Source organism: Brassica napus, chromosome C1 (assembly GCF_020379485.1).
Source record: "Brassica napus cultivar Da-Ae chromosome C1, Da-Ae, whole genome shotgun sequence".
Classification (NCBI taxonomy): Eukaryota; Viridiplantae; Streptophyta; class Magnoliopsida; order Brassicales; family Brassicaceae; genus Brassica; species Brassica napus.
Window position 1 is genome coordinate 50,262,235 of NC_063444.1, and position 13,564 is coordinate 50,275,798.

General features: G+C 37.4%; 3 protein-coding genes across 4 annotated transcripts; 2 read left to right on the top strand and 1 right to left on the bottom strand.

Moving 5' to 3' along the window:
* Positions 1–2,328: 2,328 nt before the first annotated feature.
* On the top strand, positions 2,329–8,190 carry LOC106445285 (probable UDP-N-acetylglucosamine--peptide N-acetylglucosaminyltransferase SEC). Of its 2 annotated transcripts, XM_013886799.3 has the most exons (25): positions 2,329–2,621; positions 2,918–3,063; positions 3,137–3,235; positions 3,321–3,371; positions 3,457–3,573; positions 3,650–3,706; positions 4,065–4,247; positions 4,324–4,402; positions 4,499–4,608; positions 4,684–4,737; positions 4,819–4,886; positions 4,954–5,056; positions 5,144–5,346; positions 5,508–5,604; positions 5,696–5,767; positions 5,842–5,918; positions 5,989–6,358; positions 6,443–6,553; positions 6,634–6,720; positions 6,807–6,934; positions 7,017–7,099; positions 7,183–7,288; positions 7,372–7,518; positions 7,609–7,729; positions 7,817–8,190. In XM_013886799.3, the coding sequence occupies exons 1-25, from the start codon at positions 2,477–2,479 to the stop codon at positions 7,928–7,930; spliced, it is 2,928 nt and encodes a 975-aa protein (XP_013742253.2). In that variant the 5' UTR covers positions 2,329–2,476; the 3' UTR covers positions 7,931–8,190. The 2 variants fall into 2 exon arrangements, with proteins under 2 accessions (XP_013742253.2, XP_048601719.1); XM_048745762.1 differs by lacking the exons at positions 2,329–2,621; positions 2,918–3,063; positions 3,137–3,235; positions 3,321–3,371; positions 3,457–3,573 and having other exon boundaries at positions 3,672–3,706; positions 3,968–4,247.
* Positions 8,191–9,460: 1,270 nt separating this feature from the next.
* LOC106445290 (40S ribosomal protein S16-3-like) lies at positions 9,461–10,112 on the top strand. The gene has a single exon (XM_013886804.3). It carries the CDS (start codon positions 9,531–9,533, stop codon positions 9,969–9,971), a length of 441 nt encoding a protein of 146 aa, XP_013742258.2. The 5' UTR covers positions 9,461–9,530; the 3' UTR covers positions 9,972–10,112.
* A 1,005-nt stretch (positions 10,113–11,117) lies between these two features.
* Positions 11,118–13,507, bottom strand: LOC106365675 (glyceraldehyde-3-phosphate dehydrogenase, cytosolic). Its single transcript, XM_013805132.3, has 9 exons — positions 13,366–13,507; positions 13,250–13,279; positions 13,062–13,162; positions 12,567–12,682; positions 12,375–12,474; positions 12,098–12,244; positions 11,935–11,995; positions 11,618–11,858; positions 11,118–11,542 (listed from the first exon to the last, which is right to left on the bottom strand). Exons 1-9 carry the CDS (start codon positions 13,367–13,369, stop codon positions 11,326–11,328), a joined length of 1,017 nt encoding a protein of 338 aa, XP_013660586.1. The 5' UTR covers positions 13,370–13,507; the 3' UTR covers positions 11,118–11,325.
* Between the last annotated feature and the right edge of the window lie 57 nt (positions 13,508–13,564).

Consider the following 13,564-nt stretch of genomic DNA (forward strand, 5'->3'; position numbering starts at 1 on the left):
CAATAGAACCATTTTTTCCTGTTGTGAACAATTCATTATAAGAGTGGGAAGTCGAGTTGGCAATTGTGCTCATGTCAAAAGGCAAGAGACATCTAGAGCATTATATTATAAATTTGTTGATCCATCATGTTACTGATAATGAATTTGTATAGGTGATTGAATTGGGTGGAGTTCCAACGATTGGCGACTTAACTGCTATAAGAGCTCCATTATGCCTTCAGTCTTCTTGGCTACTCTTTTGGCGACGTCTCAAACTTTGTTAAAAATATTTTTTTGAAACTCATTTAATTATTTTGGTTTGCGATAAAGATGTGAATAATTAATTTTTGTAAAAAAATGGTGAAAATGTATTTCTTAAATAACAAAATAATTAATAACAGGTTTCTAAACATAATCAAATTAGAGTATTGACTTTCTACAGTTATATTGAATATTAAAATACCACACGTGATGAGATATGATTGATGCTTATAGTTTGTTTTGTTTTTATTAGTTAATAAGTAAATACGAAGATTAGAATTAGATATATTTTAAATTTTATAAACATAATTTTAATTAAATCTAAATTTAATATTAGAAAACATATAAATGGACTTTAAATTTTTTTTGGACCATTCCACATGCAAATAGACGGCCCTAAAAGCTAGTGTAAGCCATTAAAAATGAGTTAAGTGGACTATATAAACTAAATGAATGCCATAATTTATTGCGGCCCACTGCACGATGAGATCATCATGTTCTGCTTGGACCTTGGAGAACTTGATGCAGCCATTGCCAATTTGCCATAGTTGCAGATATGGAAACCAGATGGATTTATGTCCCTGACCAAGCTCTTGACAAGGTCATATCTGCTAGACACTCCAATGAGAGTCCAAAGTCTGAGCATGAAGAGTCACCATCATTATCTACTAAGCTGTTAGTATCTTCTTAGTGTGAAGCTCTATATAAGTAACAGAAATGACCAGAAGCAGCTGTGTCATGCTTAGTTATGAAAGTTTTGTTTAAAAAAAATCGAATTCAGAGAAAGTTTAATTTAAGCAGAAAAGTAGTTCCAAGTGTCGAACACAATATAATTTAAACACTTGCTCCATGCCAAATCTTACATCTACAAAAGAGCAATGTATGTTCTATATTTATGTGACAAAATGTATGCAAGCATGTGTGGAAGATCAGCATCATAGGGCAAACAATAACTTAAACAGTTAAACCCTTCAAAGATCAGTAATATATAAAACTCATTTGACCAAATGCATGCAAGTCATGTGTGGAAGATCATCATCTAGTAACCCGATTTTATAAACTTTAGTTAATTGTTACGCATTATTTTGTCTTCAGGGGCCCAAGAAGGTTGGACGTTGACGCTTTCTTCTTCTTTCAATTAAGTACGTGGCGTTTTGAAAATGATGATTGTATATGGTGGTCCCTGATGAACGTGGGGTTGACAAGTTGAGGGAGAAAGTTTGGTAAATATAGACTCGGTGTCGGTTGAGCAAACCATTGTTGGGCCCCTTGAGTGGGTTAAATAGAGATAAGATTTATGATGGTCTAACGTAACTCTCCCATGTTCTAGATATAGTTTGGCGCCGATTCGTTTGAATTCTTATTTTCACTAATTTAATTAGTTGGTAAAATATATAAAAACCAAAGACAAAATCGAACGATTGTCTCGGTGACTTCATATGAGAAAGCTAGTCACTGTTGTCAACACTCGACATGGTTTTCATAATCTATCATAAACTTTCAGGTGTCATGCACTGATCCCATATAAAAGACGGTTAGTTGCATTGTGTAAGTTGTTGATTGGTCGACTGTACAGCAGATTAACGGGTGTCTAATCATAATCAATTGATGAAAGATTGTAACATTGGTTTATTTTGCATATTTGAATAAAAAAGTTCAATTAAAAACATAATAATCGCCTTTACTTTAAGACCAAGATACAGTATCCCAAAGTAGTATAATCTCTTTCCTAGTTTTTCATCCTAAGGTAATTAATCAGAGTTACGTTTTATTTTCGCACGTTTAAGTTAATCACGGCACTATTTCGTAAATAAATATTTCTGTTTTAAAAACAAAATCGGGTGGATATCTATCTATTAGGACAACCTTTGAGAAGTACAACACTGTTGCGACATGGACACGTGTTACCACAGACAAAAGAATCACACCTTCTCTTGGGGGTTGCTCAGATTTTGTTGACTCTTTGACCATCACGCTAATCAACGGCTACAAAATTGACACGTGTTAAGCATTCAAGTCTGTAAGATTCTGATTGGTTCGAAAAAAGGAAAAAAATAAAAAAGTAATAATAATAAAAAGAGAGAAAAAGCTAAAGAAGAAGAAGAAGGAAGCAAACAAAGCTCGAGGAAGGTCTCCATAGAGAAAGGGGAAATCGAAATTCGATTCTAGGGTTTATAGCCCTTTTCGTATAATCGGAGCTTTGATTCTCCGGCGATAGTTTTGAGATCGGAAGGAGATGTTGTCGTCGAGAAACGGAGCTGGGATGATGATCTCTAGACCTGTGTTCCTTGACGAAGTTTTCACCAGGAAGCTTGATTTGTCTTCTACGTCTTCGTCGTCTTCGAGTCTTCTTCTCAATCAGTTTAATAAGTCTCATGAAGGTTTCTGATTTGTTTTTAATTTCACCTGATCTGTGTGTTTTCTATCCGTTGATTTAACTATAGTTTTTTTTGCGATCTAGTTTTGTTATGATGATGAAAATTCGAAAGATCTTAGCTTTTGGTGTGGAATCAAACTGCAACTTGTGTTTTTTTCTTTTTGTTTGGATGAGGAAAGTTATTAGCTTTGGTAGCTTGGTTTTTTTGTTTGTTTTAGGATTAAAGAAAAAAAGTTAATTGCTTTTTGTGAGAATGTGACTGTTATTGGTTAGCTTCTGATTGTTGATGTTTTGCTGCAGCTGATGATGATGCACGCTTGACACTTGCTCATCAGCTCTACAAGGCAGGCGATTTCAAACAAGCTTTGGAGCATAGCAACTTGGTTTACCAGAGGAACCCTTTGCGCACTGATAATCTTCTTCTTATTGGTGCTATTTATTACCAGGTATTTTCTGTCTTTTTGTTTTTTTTAATGAACTTGTAGAGTTGTTAACTTGTGTGTTTACATGGTGTGACAGCTGCAAGATTATGATATGTGCATTGCTAGAAATGAAGAAGCTCTTCGGATCCAACCTCAGTTTGCTGAGTGTTATGGAAACATGGCGAACGCTTGGAAGGTGACTTAGCTTGGCCTTTGCTTGATCAGTTTGTTTATTTCCAGTGGATGTGATTTTTATATATCTGTGGTCTGCTCTCTCTCAGGAAAAAGGGGACACTGATCGTGCAATCCGCTACTACTTGATCGCCATTGAGGTTCTGCTACATCAAACTTGTGCTTGCTAACACTGATACTGTTACTTTATCTAATGTTGCCCTTTCTTTTCGATCTATTTCTCAGCTGAAGCCAAACTATGCTGATGCTTGGTCGAATTTGGCAAGTGCATACATGCGGAAGGGAAGACTCAGTGAGGCAACACAATGCTGTCAGCAAGCCCTCTCACTGAATCCACTTCTGGTATTGAATTTATGATCCTTTTATCCTGATTACAAACAACTTCTTCTCCCCTGATAATGTGATTTTATTCCATTAGGTTGATGCACATAGTAATCTGGGGAATCTGATGAAGGCTCAAGGATTAATTCAGGAAGTAAGTCTAGCTAATTAAAAGATTATCCAAGTTTATCTGCAATTTTTTTTGTGGTCTCTTGTTATGGACGTATAGATTTATCCAAGTTTCTTCATGGCAGAATAATTAAAACTAAATAAAAATAACTAAATGAGAGGTGAAGTGATGCTCTAGTAATATAGCATCACATCTGATTACTGGTTTATCAAGTGCCATTACTGATGGACGCATTTCATTTTTGTTTCTGTGTTGTACTTGTGTCATAATCCACAATCAATACAGACATACTGAAAGGCAGGCAGGGATGATCGTCAGTCTTATAGTCAGGATCCTCTACTACTAGAGTCCATATTTGTTAGAATGTAAATATTTTGTGCAGGCTTACAGTTGCTACCTTGAAGCTGTTCGCATTCAACCAACGTTTGCTATTGCTTGGTCCAATCTTGCTGGTCTTTTCATGGAGTCTGGTGATCTCAACAGAGCCCTTCAATACTACAAGGAAGCTGTGAAGTTGAAACCTGCATTCCCTGATGCATATTTTAATCTGGGAAACGTGTATAAGGTACGTTTATATTCTCTGAAAGTTCAACTGCAACAATGTTTTCTGGAAAATATAATTTGATCTTTTGTTTTATAAGGCTCTGGGGAGACCTACAGAGGCAATCATGTGTTATCAGCATGCCATACAGGCGCGGCCAAGTTTTGCAATGGCATTTGGTGAGTTTATTTTGATCCAACTGTAATAAAATTCAATTGTTCAAGTAATTGTTTGATGTCTTTTTTTCATTACTGAGATATAACTACAAAACGCAGGAAACATAGCCACTATATACTATGAGCAAGGTCAACTGGATTTAGCAATTCGACACTACAAGCAGGCTATCTCCCGAGATCCACGTTTCTTAGAGGCTTACAACAACTTGGTTAGCATCAATGATGCATACTATGTGAGTATTGTGGTCTGTGAATTATATTATTAACATATGATCTTCTTGAAGGGTAATGCGTTGAAGGACATTGGGCGTGTAGAGGAAGCAGTTCGGTGTTATAATGTAAGTGTTGTTTCTTATTTGAGGCTTGTCAATGAATTAACTCATTTCTGACGAACATGTGGTGTTTTTTTTTTTTTGCAGCATTGTCTTCATTTACAACCGAATCATCCACAAGCAATGGCTAATCTTGGAAATATATATATGGAGTGGTATGTGGTTCTCTTTCTTGCTTCTTACTACATTCACAGTGTTAATACTTACGGTAACTTTGAGCAGGAATATGATGGGTCCTGCTTCCTCATTATTCCAAGCTACTCTGACTGTGACGACAGGGCTATCTGCTCCTTTCAACAACCTTGCGTTAATTTACAAACAACAGGTGGGTGGCTACATGGTCCTTTGTCAATCTCCAATTATTGTTGAACTCTTCTTGAACATGGTTGCTTTTTTTCTTCCTTAACTGCAGGGAAACTACACGAATGCTATATCCTGCTATAATGAGGTTCTTCGTATTGATCCCTTGGCTGCTGATGCTCTTGTTAATAGAGGCAATACTTTCAAAGAGATCGGGAGGGTAACTGAAGCGATTCAGGATTACATGCATGCTATTACCTTCCGTCCTACAATGGCTGAAGCTCATGCTAACCTGGCCTCAGCTTACAAGGATAGGTATCCATTCATGTTATTTAAACGCTTGTTTCTGAGATTTAGAACAGTTAAGATGTTTACACTAGCAGTGCAGCATTGGCCTTCTTTTAACTGTATGTGATCCATCAGAATGATATTTATTTTTGGGTTGATGTTTTTTTGGACCTTTTTTGCATAAGCAGTGGTCATGTGGAAGCTGCCATAACGAGCTACAAGCAGGCCTTGCTACTACGACCAGACTTCCCAGAAGCAACATGCAACCTTCTGCACACCTTGCAGGTATAAGACTTTTAGCTTCTGTCTCCATTCTTTGGCTATTGTTTATTCTCATTGTCTCTCATGCGTTTATTGGTTCCTGCTGCTGTGTCAGTGTGTATGCTGTTGGGAGGACCGCAGCAAAATGTTCACTGAAGTCGAAGGCATTATTAGGAGGCAAATAAATGTAAGTGTGTATGGTATTTGTATGCTAATTACAGAGTAAAGGAAGTAGCTCATCATCTCCTATTGTCTCTTCAGATGTCTGTCCTTCCAAGTGTTCAGCCCTTCCATGCAATAGCATATCCTATTGATCCCATCCTTGCCCTTGAGATCAGGTTTGAAGCTGAAACTTCAAAACTAAAACTTTACTGGCATGTTCCTTATAACTCTCCTATATTTTTGCAGTCGTAAATACGCTGCACACTGCTCTATAATCGCTTCCCGTTTTGGACTACCTCCCTTCAACCACCCAGCTGGTGTCCCTGTGAAACGCGAGGGAGGATTCAAGAGACTAAGGATTGGATACGTGAGCAGTGATTTTGGTAATCATCCGTTGTCACACCTCATGGGATCAGTGTTTGGGATGCACAACAGAGACAACGTCGAGGTTTTCTGCTATGCGTTGAGTCCAAACGACGGCACTGAGTGGAGACAGCGCACACAGTCAGAAGCTGAGCATTTCCTTGACGTTTCCGCTATGTCATCCGATGCTATCGCCAAGACTATAAACGAAGACAAAATCCAGATCCTGATTAATCTAAATGGTTACACTAAGGTATGTGCTCAGAACAATCTGGAGCTGTAACCAACCCCCATGGAAAGCTTTTTTGGTAATGGTTCTTGGTTTAAACCTGTGCAGGGAGCTAGGAATGAAATATTTGCTATGCAGCCTGCACCAATCCAGGTTTCATATATGGGCTTCCCTGGTACAACTGGAGCTACCTACATCGACTACTTAGTGACTGATGAGGTTAGTAATTGAATTCAAAGTCTTCACAAAGCAAGCAAAAATTCAGAATAATGACTGAGTTACTCTCTTTTCTTTTTCAGTTTGTGTCTCCTCTGCAATATGCACATATCTACTCAGAGAAGCTTGTCCATCTTCCCCACTGCTACTTTGTCAATGATTACAAGCAGGTATGATCAGTGACTAAGTTGTTTTTATAATGTTACATTCATGTAGTTTTTGAGTATCATCTCAATTGTATAAATTCTATCTGCAGAAAAATCAGGATGTGTTGGATCCAAAGTCTAAGCCCAAGAGATCTGACTATGGACTTCCTGAAGATAAATTCATATTTGGATGCTTCAACCAGCTGTACAAAATGGATCCTGAGATCGTCAATACTTGGTAAAATGTTTTTCTTAGGTAGAGATGTGATTTTTTTTTCTCTTTCAGCAAAACTGACTTGTTCTTTCTTTTGGCCATGAAGGTGCAACGTTCTTAAACGAGTACCCAACAGTGCTCTTTGGCTTCTCCGTTTCCCTGCAGCTGGAGAGATGAGGTTTCGCGCATGTACGTGTGGTTTCATTCCCTTGCTTAGCGTTGTCTTGTCCTTTCTTATAACATTACTAATCGACCATATATTTTTTATACAGATGCTGCTGCTCAAGGAGTGCATCCTGATCAGATTATCTTCACAGATGTTGCCATGAAGAATGAGCATATAAGGCGAAGTGTCCTTGCAGATGTTATCCTCGACACGTGAGTTCCTTTTCCCTCTCTACTTGATTCATTATATTTCTGAAAACAACAACACTCTAACCACAATCTTGCTGTGTCCCTAGGCCTCTGTGTAACGGACACACAACAGGAACAGATGTGCTGTGGGCTGGTGTACCGATGATAACATTACCACTTGAGAAAATGGCGACTCGAGTGGCTGGATCACTCTGTCTTGCAACTGGTCTAGGACATGAGATGATTGTTAATAGGTGAGTGTCTAATCAGCATAAAACCAACTTGTACTTGTTTGCTCTACATTCTTAAGTTTATATGATGAGATGCTTGGTGAAATCGAACAGCTTGGAGGAATACGAAGAGAAGGCTGTCTCTTTGGCTCTTAACAAGCCGAAACTTCAAGCACTGACTAAGGAACTGAGGGCCAGCCGCTTAACCTGTCCTCTATTTGACACCATGCGCTGGGTTAGTCTTGGTTCTTATCTCCATTCCTCTCTTGTTCCGGTTTGTTTCTTTAATCAGTTAGTTTCCCATTGGCTACTAACTCTACAGGTGAAGAATCTTGAGAGGTCATACTTCAAAATGTGGAACCTCCACTGCTCTGGACAGAAGCCTCAACACTTCAAAGTAGTGGAAAATGACTTGGAGTTCCCACATGACAGATAAAAACAAATGAGGGAAAAGAAAAATTGAGAGCATAATCAAGATTTCACTCGGCATTGTAAATTAAAAAAAACAAACCGAAGAGTTAGTAGCATAAAGATTGATAAAATTTATGAGAGGTAGAAAAGATTACCTATTATTATGGGGCTGTTGTATACTATAACAGAAGCTTGCTGTGATGTTATCCTTTAGATCCCAATGTTGTATCACATTAAAAAACAAACATGTCATATCAGTGTAATATAAACCTCAACATTATTAAACTTTTAACTCCCAAAACCTAACTCCAAGTCATTTCTATAAGCCAAACTTGCAAGTGCAAACCTAACTCCCAAGTCATTTCTATAAGCAGGACTGTCTATAAGCCAAATAGGTTCTGAATCATTTGGAGGAAACCAAACTGGTAAAGATAAAACCACTCGGTTTATCTTGCCTAAGCCGGTAGGTTTCATATCATTCATTAGAAAATGGTCTATTTAAACCGTAGCAAAAACCATGTATCTATCTATACTATTATTTGCGAAGTAAATTTTTGGAATCGAGCTCTCACATTAAAAGTTAGAGCGGTTAATATCTATAATACCTTTAATGAATTTTATATATAATTAATTATATAATCAAAAACGAGTTTTTATTAATAATATTAACTTTTTTAAAAATAAGATAATTCTTATATATTGTGTTGTTATCTTAAAACATATTTTTCAGTTATAAATTTTAAAAATAAACTATAAAGCAATTATAATAAATTCAGTGGTTAAAGTCAAATGTTATCTTTAATAAATTTTAATTAACTATACTATTATTTGCGAAGTAAATTTTTGGAATCGAGTTCTCACGTTAAAATTTAGAGTGGTTAATATCTATAATACTATTAATAAATTTTATATATAATTAATTATATAATCTAAAACGAATTTTTATTAATAATATTAACTTTTTTAAAAATAAGATAATTCTTATATATTGTGTTGTTATCTTAAAACATATTTTTCAATTATAAAATTTAAAAATAAACTATAAAACAATTATAATAAATTCAGTGGTTAAAGTCAATGTTATCTTTAATAAATTTTAATTAAACATATATATTTAATTAGATTTTTTCATACATATATATGTTTGTTTTAATTTTTTTGAAAACATAAATAATAAGTTATTATGCTGGTTTTTGAATTAATAAAAAAATAAACTAATAAATATTTGTAAAACGACTAAGCCCGCATATGCGGGTAAGACACCTAGTTTTTTAATATTTATACAAGTAGCATGTGCCTATTACAAGTTTAATAGATAAAATTATCAAAATGTCTGAATTTACCATATAAGTATAACACAAAAAAAAACTATTTTTAATTAAAAAAATGTTGGTCAACAGTAAAATTATTACTAACACTCGCAGTAGCAATGAGGTATCATCAATTTTGTATATACACAATACGACGCAGTATTACCTAGGCCCTTAATAATACATCATAGCCCATGTTCACATAAGAGCTAATGGGCCTTTAATATAGCCCATTATCACATTAGGGCTTTCTCTTCTTCCTCATATATCACTCTGGCTGCTGCAGCCGAGCAACCGAATCACAAAGCCCTAGCAATGGCGACGAAACCAGCTAAACAATCCGTGCAATGCTTCGGGAGGAAGAAGACGGCCGTCGCCGTCACCCACTGCAAGCCCGGGTGCGGTCTGATCAAGCTCAACGGCTCCCCGATCGAGCTCTTCCAGCCCGAGATCCTCCGGTTCAAGATCTTCGAGCCGGTGCTTCTCCTCGGGAAGCACCGTTTCGCCGGCGTGGACATGAGGATCCGCGTTAACGGCGGCGGTCACACTTCTCAGGTGTACGCGATTCGTCAGAGTATCGCTAAGGCGTTGGTTGCGTTTTATCAGAAGTATGTGGATGAGCAGTCGAAGAAGGAGGTGAAGGATATTTTGATTAGGTATGATAGGACTCTGCTGGTGGCGGATCCGAGGAGGTGCGAGCCGAAGAAGTTTGGTGGGCGTGGTGCTCGTTCTCGTTTCCAGAAGAGTTACCGTTAAAACAAATGTGTGTCTTATTATGCCTTGTTCAAGTCTGAGACTTATTCGCTGTTGCATTTTCTTTTCGTTGTTATTGGATATTGGAGAACTTAATGTTTTTACAGTGTTCACTATCTTAATCTCATTTTCGATTTGCTGAAATAATTGGGTTTGTGAAATGATCTGGCTTGTAGTTGCTAGGTCTTATAGTTTAGTTGATCATGATATATTATCGACGCATTGAATAAATTCTACTATGCCGAAGTGTGTTTGTTGTAATTTGTCTCGCCTATAGATAACGAATTGTATTTACATGTGATCTGGTTCTGCCTCTAGTTAAGTTGTTGAAGCATGAATAATTAGTAAGTTCAGATCTCTTACGAATGAGTACATGTTTATTGATTGTTTAAATAGAATAAGACTATGTTTTTGTCTTGTGACGATTGGTTTGTTGATTTCTTCGTTGTCCTTTGAACTTCTTAAAACTTCGTCTTCAAACTAAACGTAAAGCAGTTTCAGCCTCGTGTTCCATTCTTAACAAACGAAACGTGCGATGTTATTTTAGATAAAAGTGTTTATTCGCTAATGCTGTATAGATTTTGATTTCCTGCTGGCGTATTTTTTTGGTTCATTTCTCCTACTCTGCAAGTCTTCAAGACCCAATGTGTAACCATTGCAAGTTCATCATAAAAATTTCCCGGCTCAGCTTATGGGGTTCGTGATCTAATACAATGTATGATAATGTTGGTTTCAGGGAGACTGAAATAACCAATATATGTGTTCATCAATGTCTGTCACTCTATCTTAAGCCAATTTTAGATTTGAAAATTTTCTCTCAGCCTTTGATCAAAAGATATAGGTTGCGCAAAAATTAACTAAGAGAGGTGATTAAATTTGATAAAGCAAGTAAATATATCATAAGCCAAACATAGCTTCTAAGTAACAAAAACGGTCAACAAACTCAACCCAAAACATGGTGAAAGCTCAACAGAATGCTACCAAACTAAACTTAATCTATTAAAGCGGACCGAACAAGAAAGAACTGGAAGTCAAATAAAGAAGAATGTGGAGAAACAAGTATCCATATATTAGCGTAGAATTTAATTAGCCATGGGACTGATGAAGTGGATTTCTTTTTGTTCTAAAACACTTTACTCTGTTACGATAATACGAAACGTTTTAGAATCCTGATAAAACACAACTCAATATATCAAAAGCCATACATAAAAGAGCCTCTTCACAAACTCTGAAGGAGATTCGCTTAAACTGAAAAAGGAGATTTAAATCCCAAGAAATTTTATTCAAAAAACGACAAATTTAAACCATTAGCAGGGACGAAAGACGACACTTCATCCTCCAAACATCATTCTAGTGTTTAGGCCTTAGACATGTGGACGATCAAGTCCACCACACGGGTACTGTAACCCCATTCGTTGTCGTACCACGACACCAGCTTCACGAAGTTGTCACTCAATGCGATTCCAGCCTTTGCGTCGAAAATGCTAGACCTGCTGTCACCAACGAAGTCTGTTGAGACGACATCATCCTCGGTGTATCCAAGGATTCCCTTTAGCTTGCCTTCAGATTCCTCCCTGTAAACAATTCAATCCGTTAGTTTATATACGATCAAACAAGTGATTTAAGCTCAACTGGAACAAACAGCTTACTTGATAGCCTTCTTGATCTCGTCGTAGGTTGCAGCTTTCTCGAGTCTAACGGTGAGGTCAACAACTGAGACATCAACGGTGGGAACACGGAAGGACATTCCGGTCAACTTTCCGTTGAGCTGTGGAAGCACCTTTCCGACAGCCTTGGCAGCTCCAGTGCTGCTGGGAATGATGTTGAACGAAGCGGCTCTTCCACCTCTCCAGTCCTTCATTGATGGTCCATCAACAGTCTTCTGAGTAGCTGATATCATAAAAGCAAACCCCAATTAGTGTCAGCGTCTCCTCTCAAACAGTTATTTAAAGATTGGGAAAATTACCGGTGATGGAGTGGACGGTGGTCATAAGACCCTCAACAATTCCGAACCTGTCGTTGATAACCTACAGGAAGAGACCCATGATAAAGGATGAGGAAACGTATTCACTTGCAAAGATCAAAACATTATCAACTTGTTTTGTAATAGACGATGAGATAATGTATACCTTGGCAAGAGGAGCAAGGCAGTTAGTGGTGCAACTGGCGTTGGAGACGATGTCAAGGTCGGACTTGTATTCGTGCTCGTTGACACCAACAACAAACATGGGTGCGTCCTTGCTTGGGGCAGAGATGACAACCTTCTTGGCACCTCCCTGTAACGACAACAAATCACCAAATCATTCAGTTGAGACATCGCATCACATAAGCTACAGCAAATGAAACAATCTCTACGAACACTACACATATGATGGTATATAACATCAAAAGCAGATAGAAAAAGACCTTCAAGTGAGCAGCAGCTTTGTCCTTGTCAGTGAAAACACCGGTGGACTCAACAACAAAGTCAGCTCCAGCCTCACCCCATGGAATATCCTCAGGGTTCCTTCACAAAATACAAATTAATCGTAAGATCAAAACCCTCAAAATCAAATTTACACATACAAAGAAAAGATAACAATCCTGTAGATGTAGTACCTGATGCCAAAGACGGTGACTGGCTTCTCACCGAAGAGAAGAGTCTTCTCGTCCTTAACCTTGAGCTCATGGTGTTTCCATTGACCGTGAACACTGTCGTACTTGAACATGTACGTCTGCACCAATCAAACACATAGAGTAACCAGTCACGTTGCTCATGCAATTAATCAAAAACAGGCTAATCGATGAGATTACAGAGGCACTAAGATCTGATCAGCTTATCAACATACAAATCAAACAACTAAACCAGTTTATAGACTTAAGTAATGAATAAACATTCATCTAAGCAATAAGATCACACATGCATACTAAACAATCACACGGATCGGAAACGACGTCGAAGAGTAATTGATAACATTATAGAGTCACTAAGAATCTGATCAGCTCAATCAACACGAAAACCATATAACTAACTCAGTTTCTGGATCTGAGTACTGAATAAAAAATCATATCAAAATGATCGAAACGGCGTCGTTGAAGGAAGGAAGCACAAACCATGTACTCAGTGGTGATGAAAGGATCGTTAACGGCGACGAGCTCAACATCGTCCCTCTGGAGAACAACTCTAGCAACCAAACGACCGATTCTTCCGAATCCTATCGATTAAATAAAACCAAACGTCAGATTGTGATAGATCTGCTACATATACGAAAGAAAACAAAACTAATGAATCGAAAACTCACCGTTGATTCCGATCTTGATCTTACCGTTAGCTACAAACAGAAATAAAAAAAAAGTTCAGATGAGAATAAACAACATCATAAGCAGAAACCAAATCAACAAAGTAGATACTACTCACCCATGGTGATGTGCGAGAGAGAGAGATTGAAGATGAGATTAGCAGAGAGAAACTAAGTGAGTGAGTGAGATCCGTGAAGAGGTGTTGTATTTAAAAGAGAGAAGAACGTGGCGAAGGGGTCGGGTAAGATCCAACGGTGGAGAGTTTTTCTTGGGAAATAAGTCAGATCTGATTTTTAATATTTTCTTAAAAACCAAAA

Coding starts and splice junctions, on each gene's coding strand:
- LOC106445285 (XM_013886799.3), top strand. CDS start 2,477: ATGTTGTCGTCGAGAAACGGAGCTGGGATGATGATCTCTAGACCTGTG. Junction 3,707..4,064: donor CTCAAGGATTAATTCAGGAA/GTAAGTCTAGCT, acceptor TATTTTGTGCAG/GCTTACAGTTGCTACCTTGA. Junction 5,768..5,841: donor TTATTAGGAGGCAAATAAAT/GTAAGTGTGTAT, acceptor TTGTCTCTTCAG/ATGTCTGTCCTTCCAAGTGT.
- LOC106445290 (XM_013886804.3), top strand. CDS start 9,531: ATGGCGACGAAACCAGCTAAACAATCCGTGCAATGCTTCGGGAGGAAG.
- LOC106365675 (XM_013805132.3), bottom strand. Junction 13,163..13,249: donor GATCAAGATCGGAATCAACG/GTGAGTTTTCGA, acceptor TTTAATCGATAG/GATTCGGAAGAATCGGTCGT. Junction 11,859..11,934: donor CACCGTCCACTCCATCACCG/GTAATTTTCCCA, acceptor TTATGATATCAG/CTACTCAGAAGACTGTTGAT.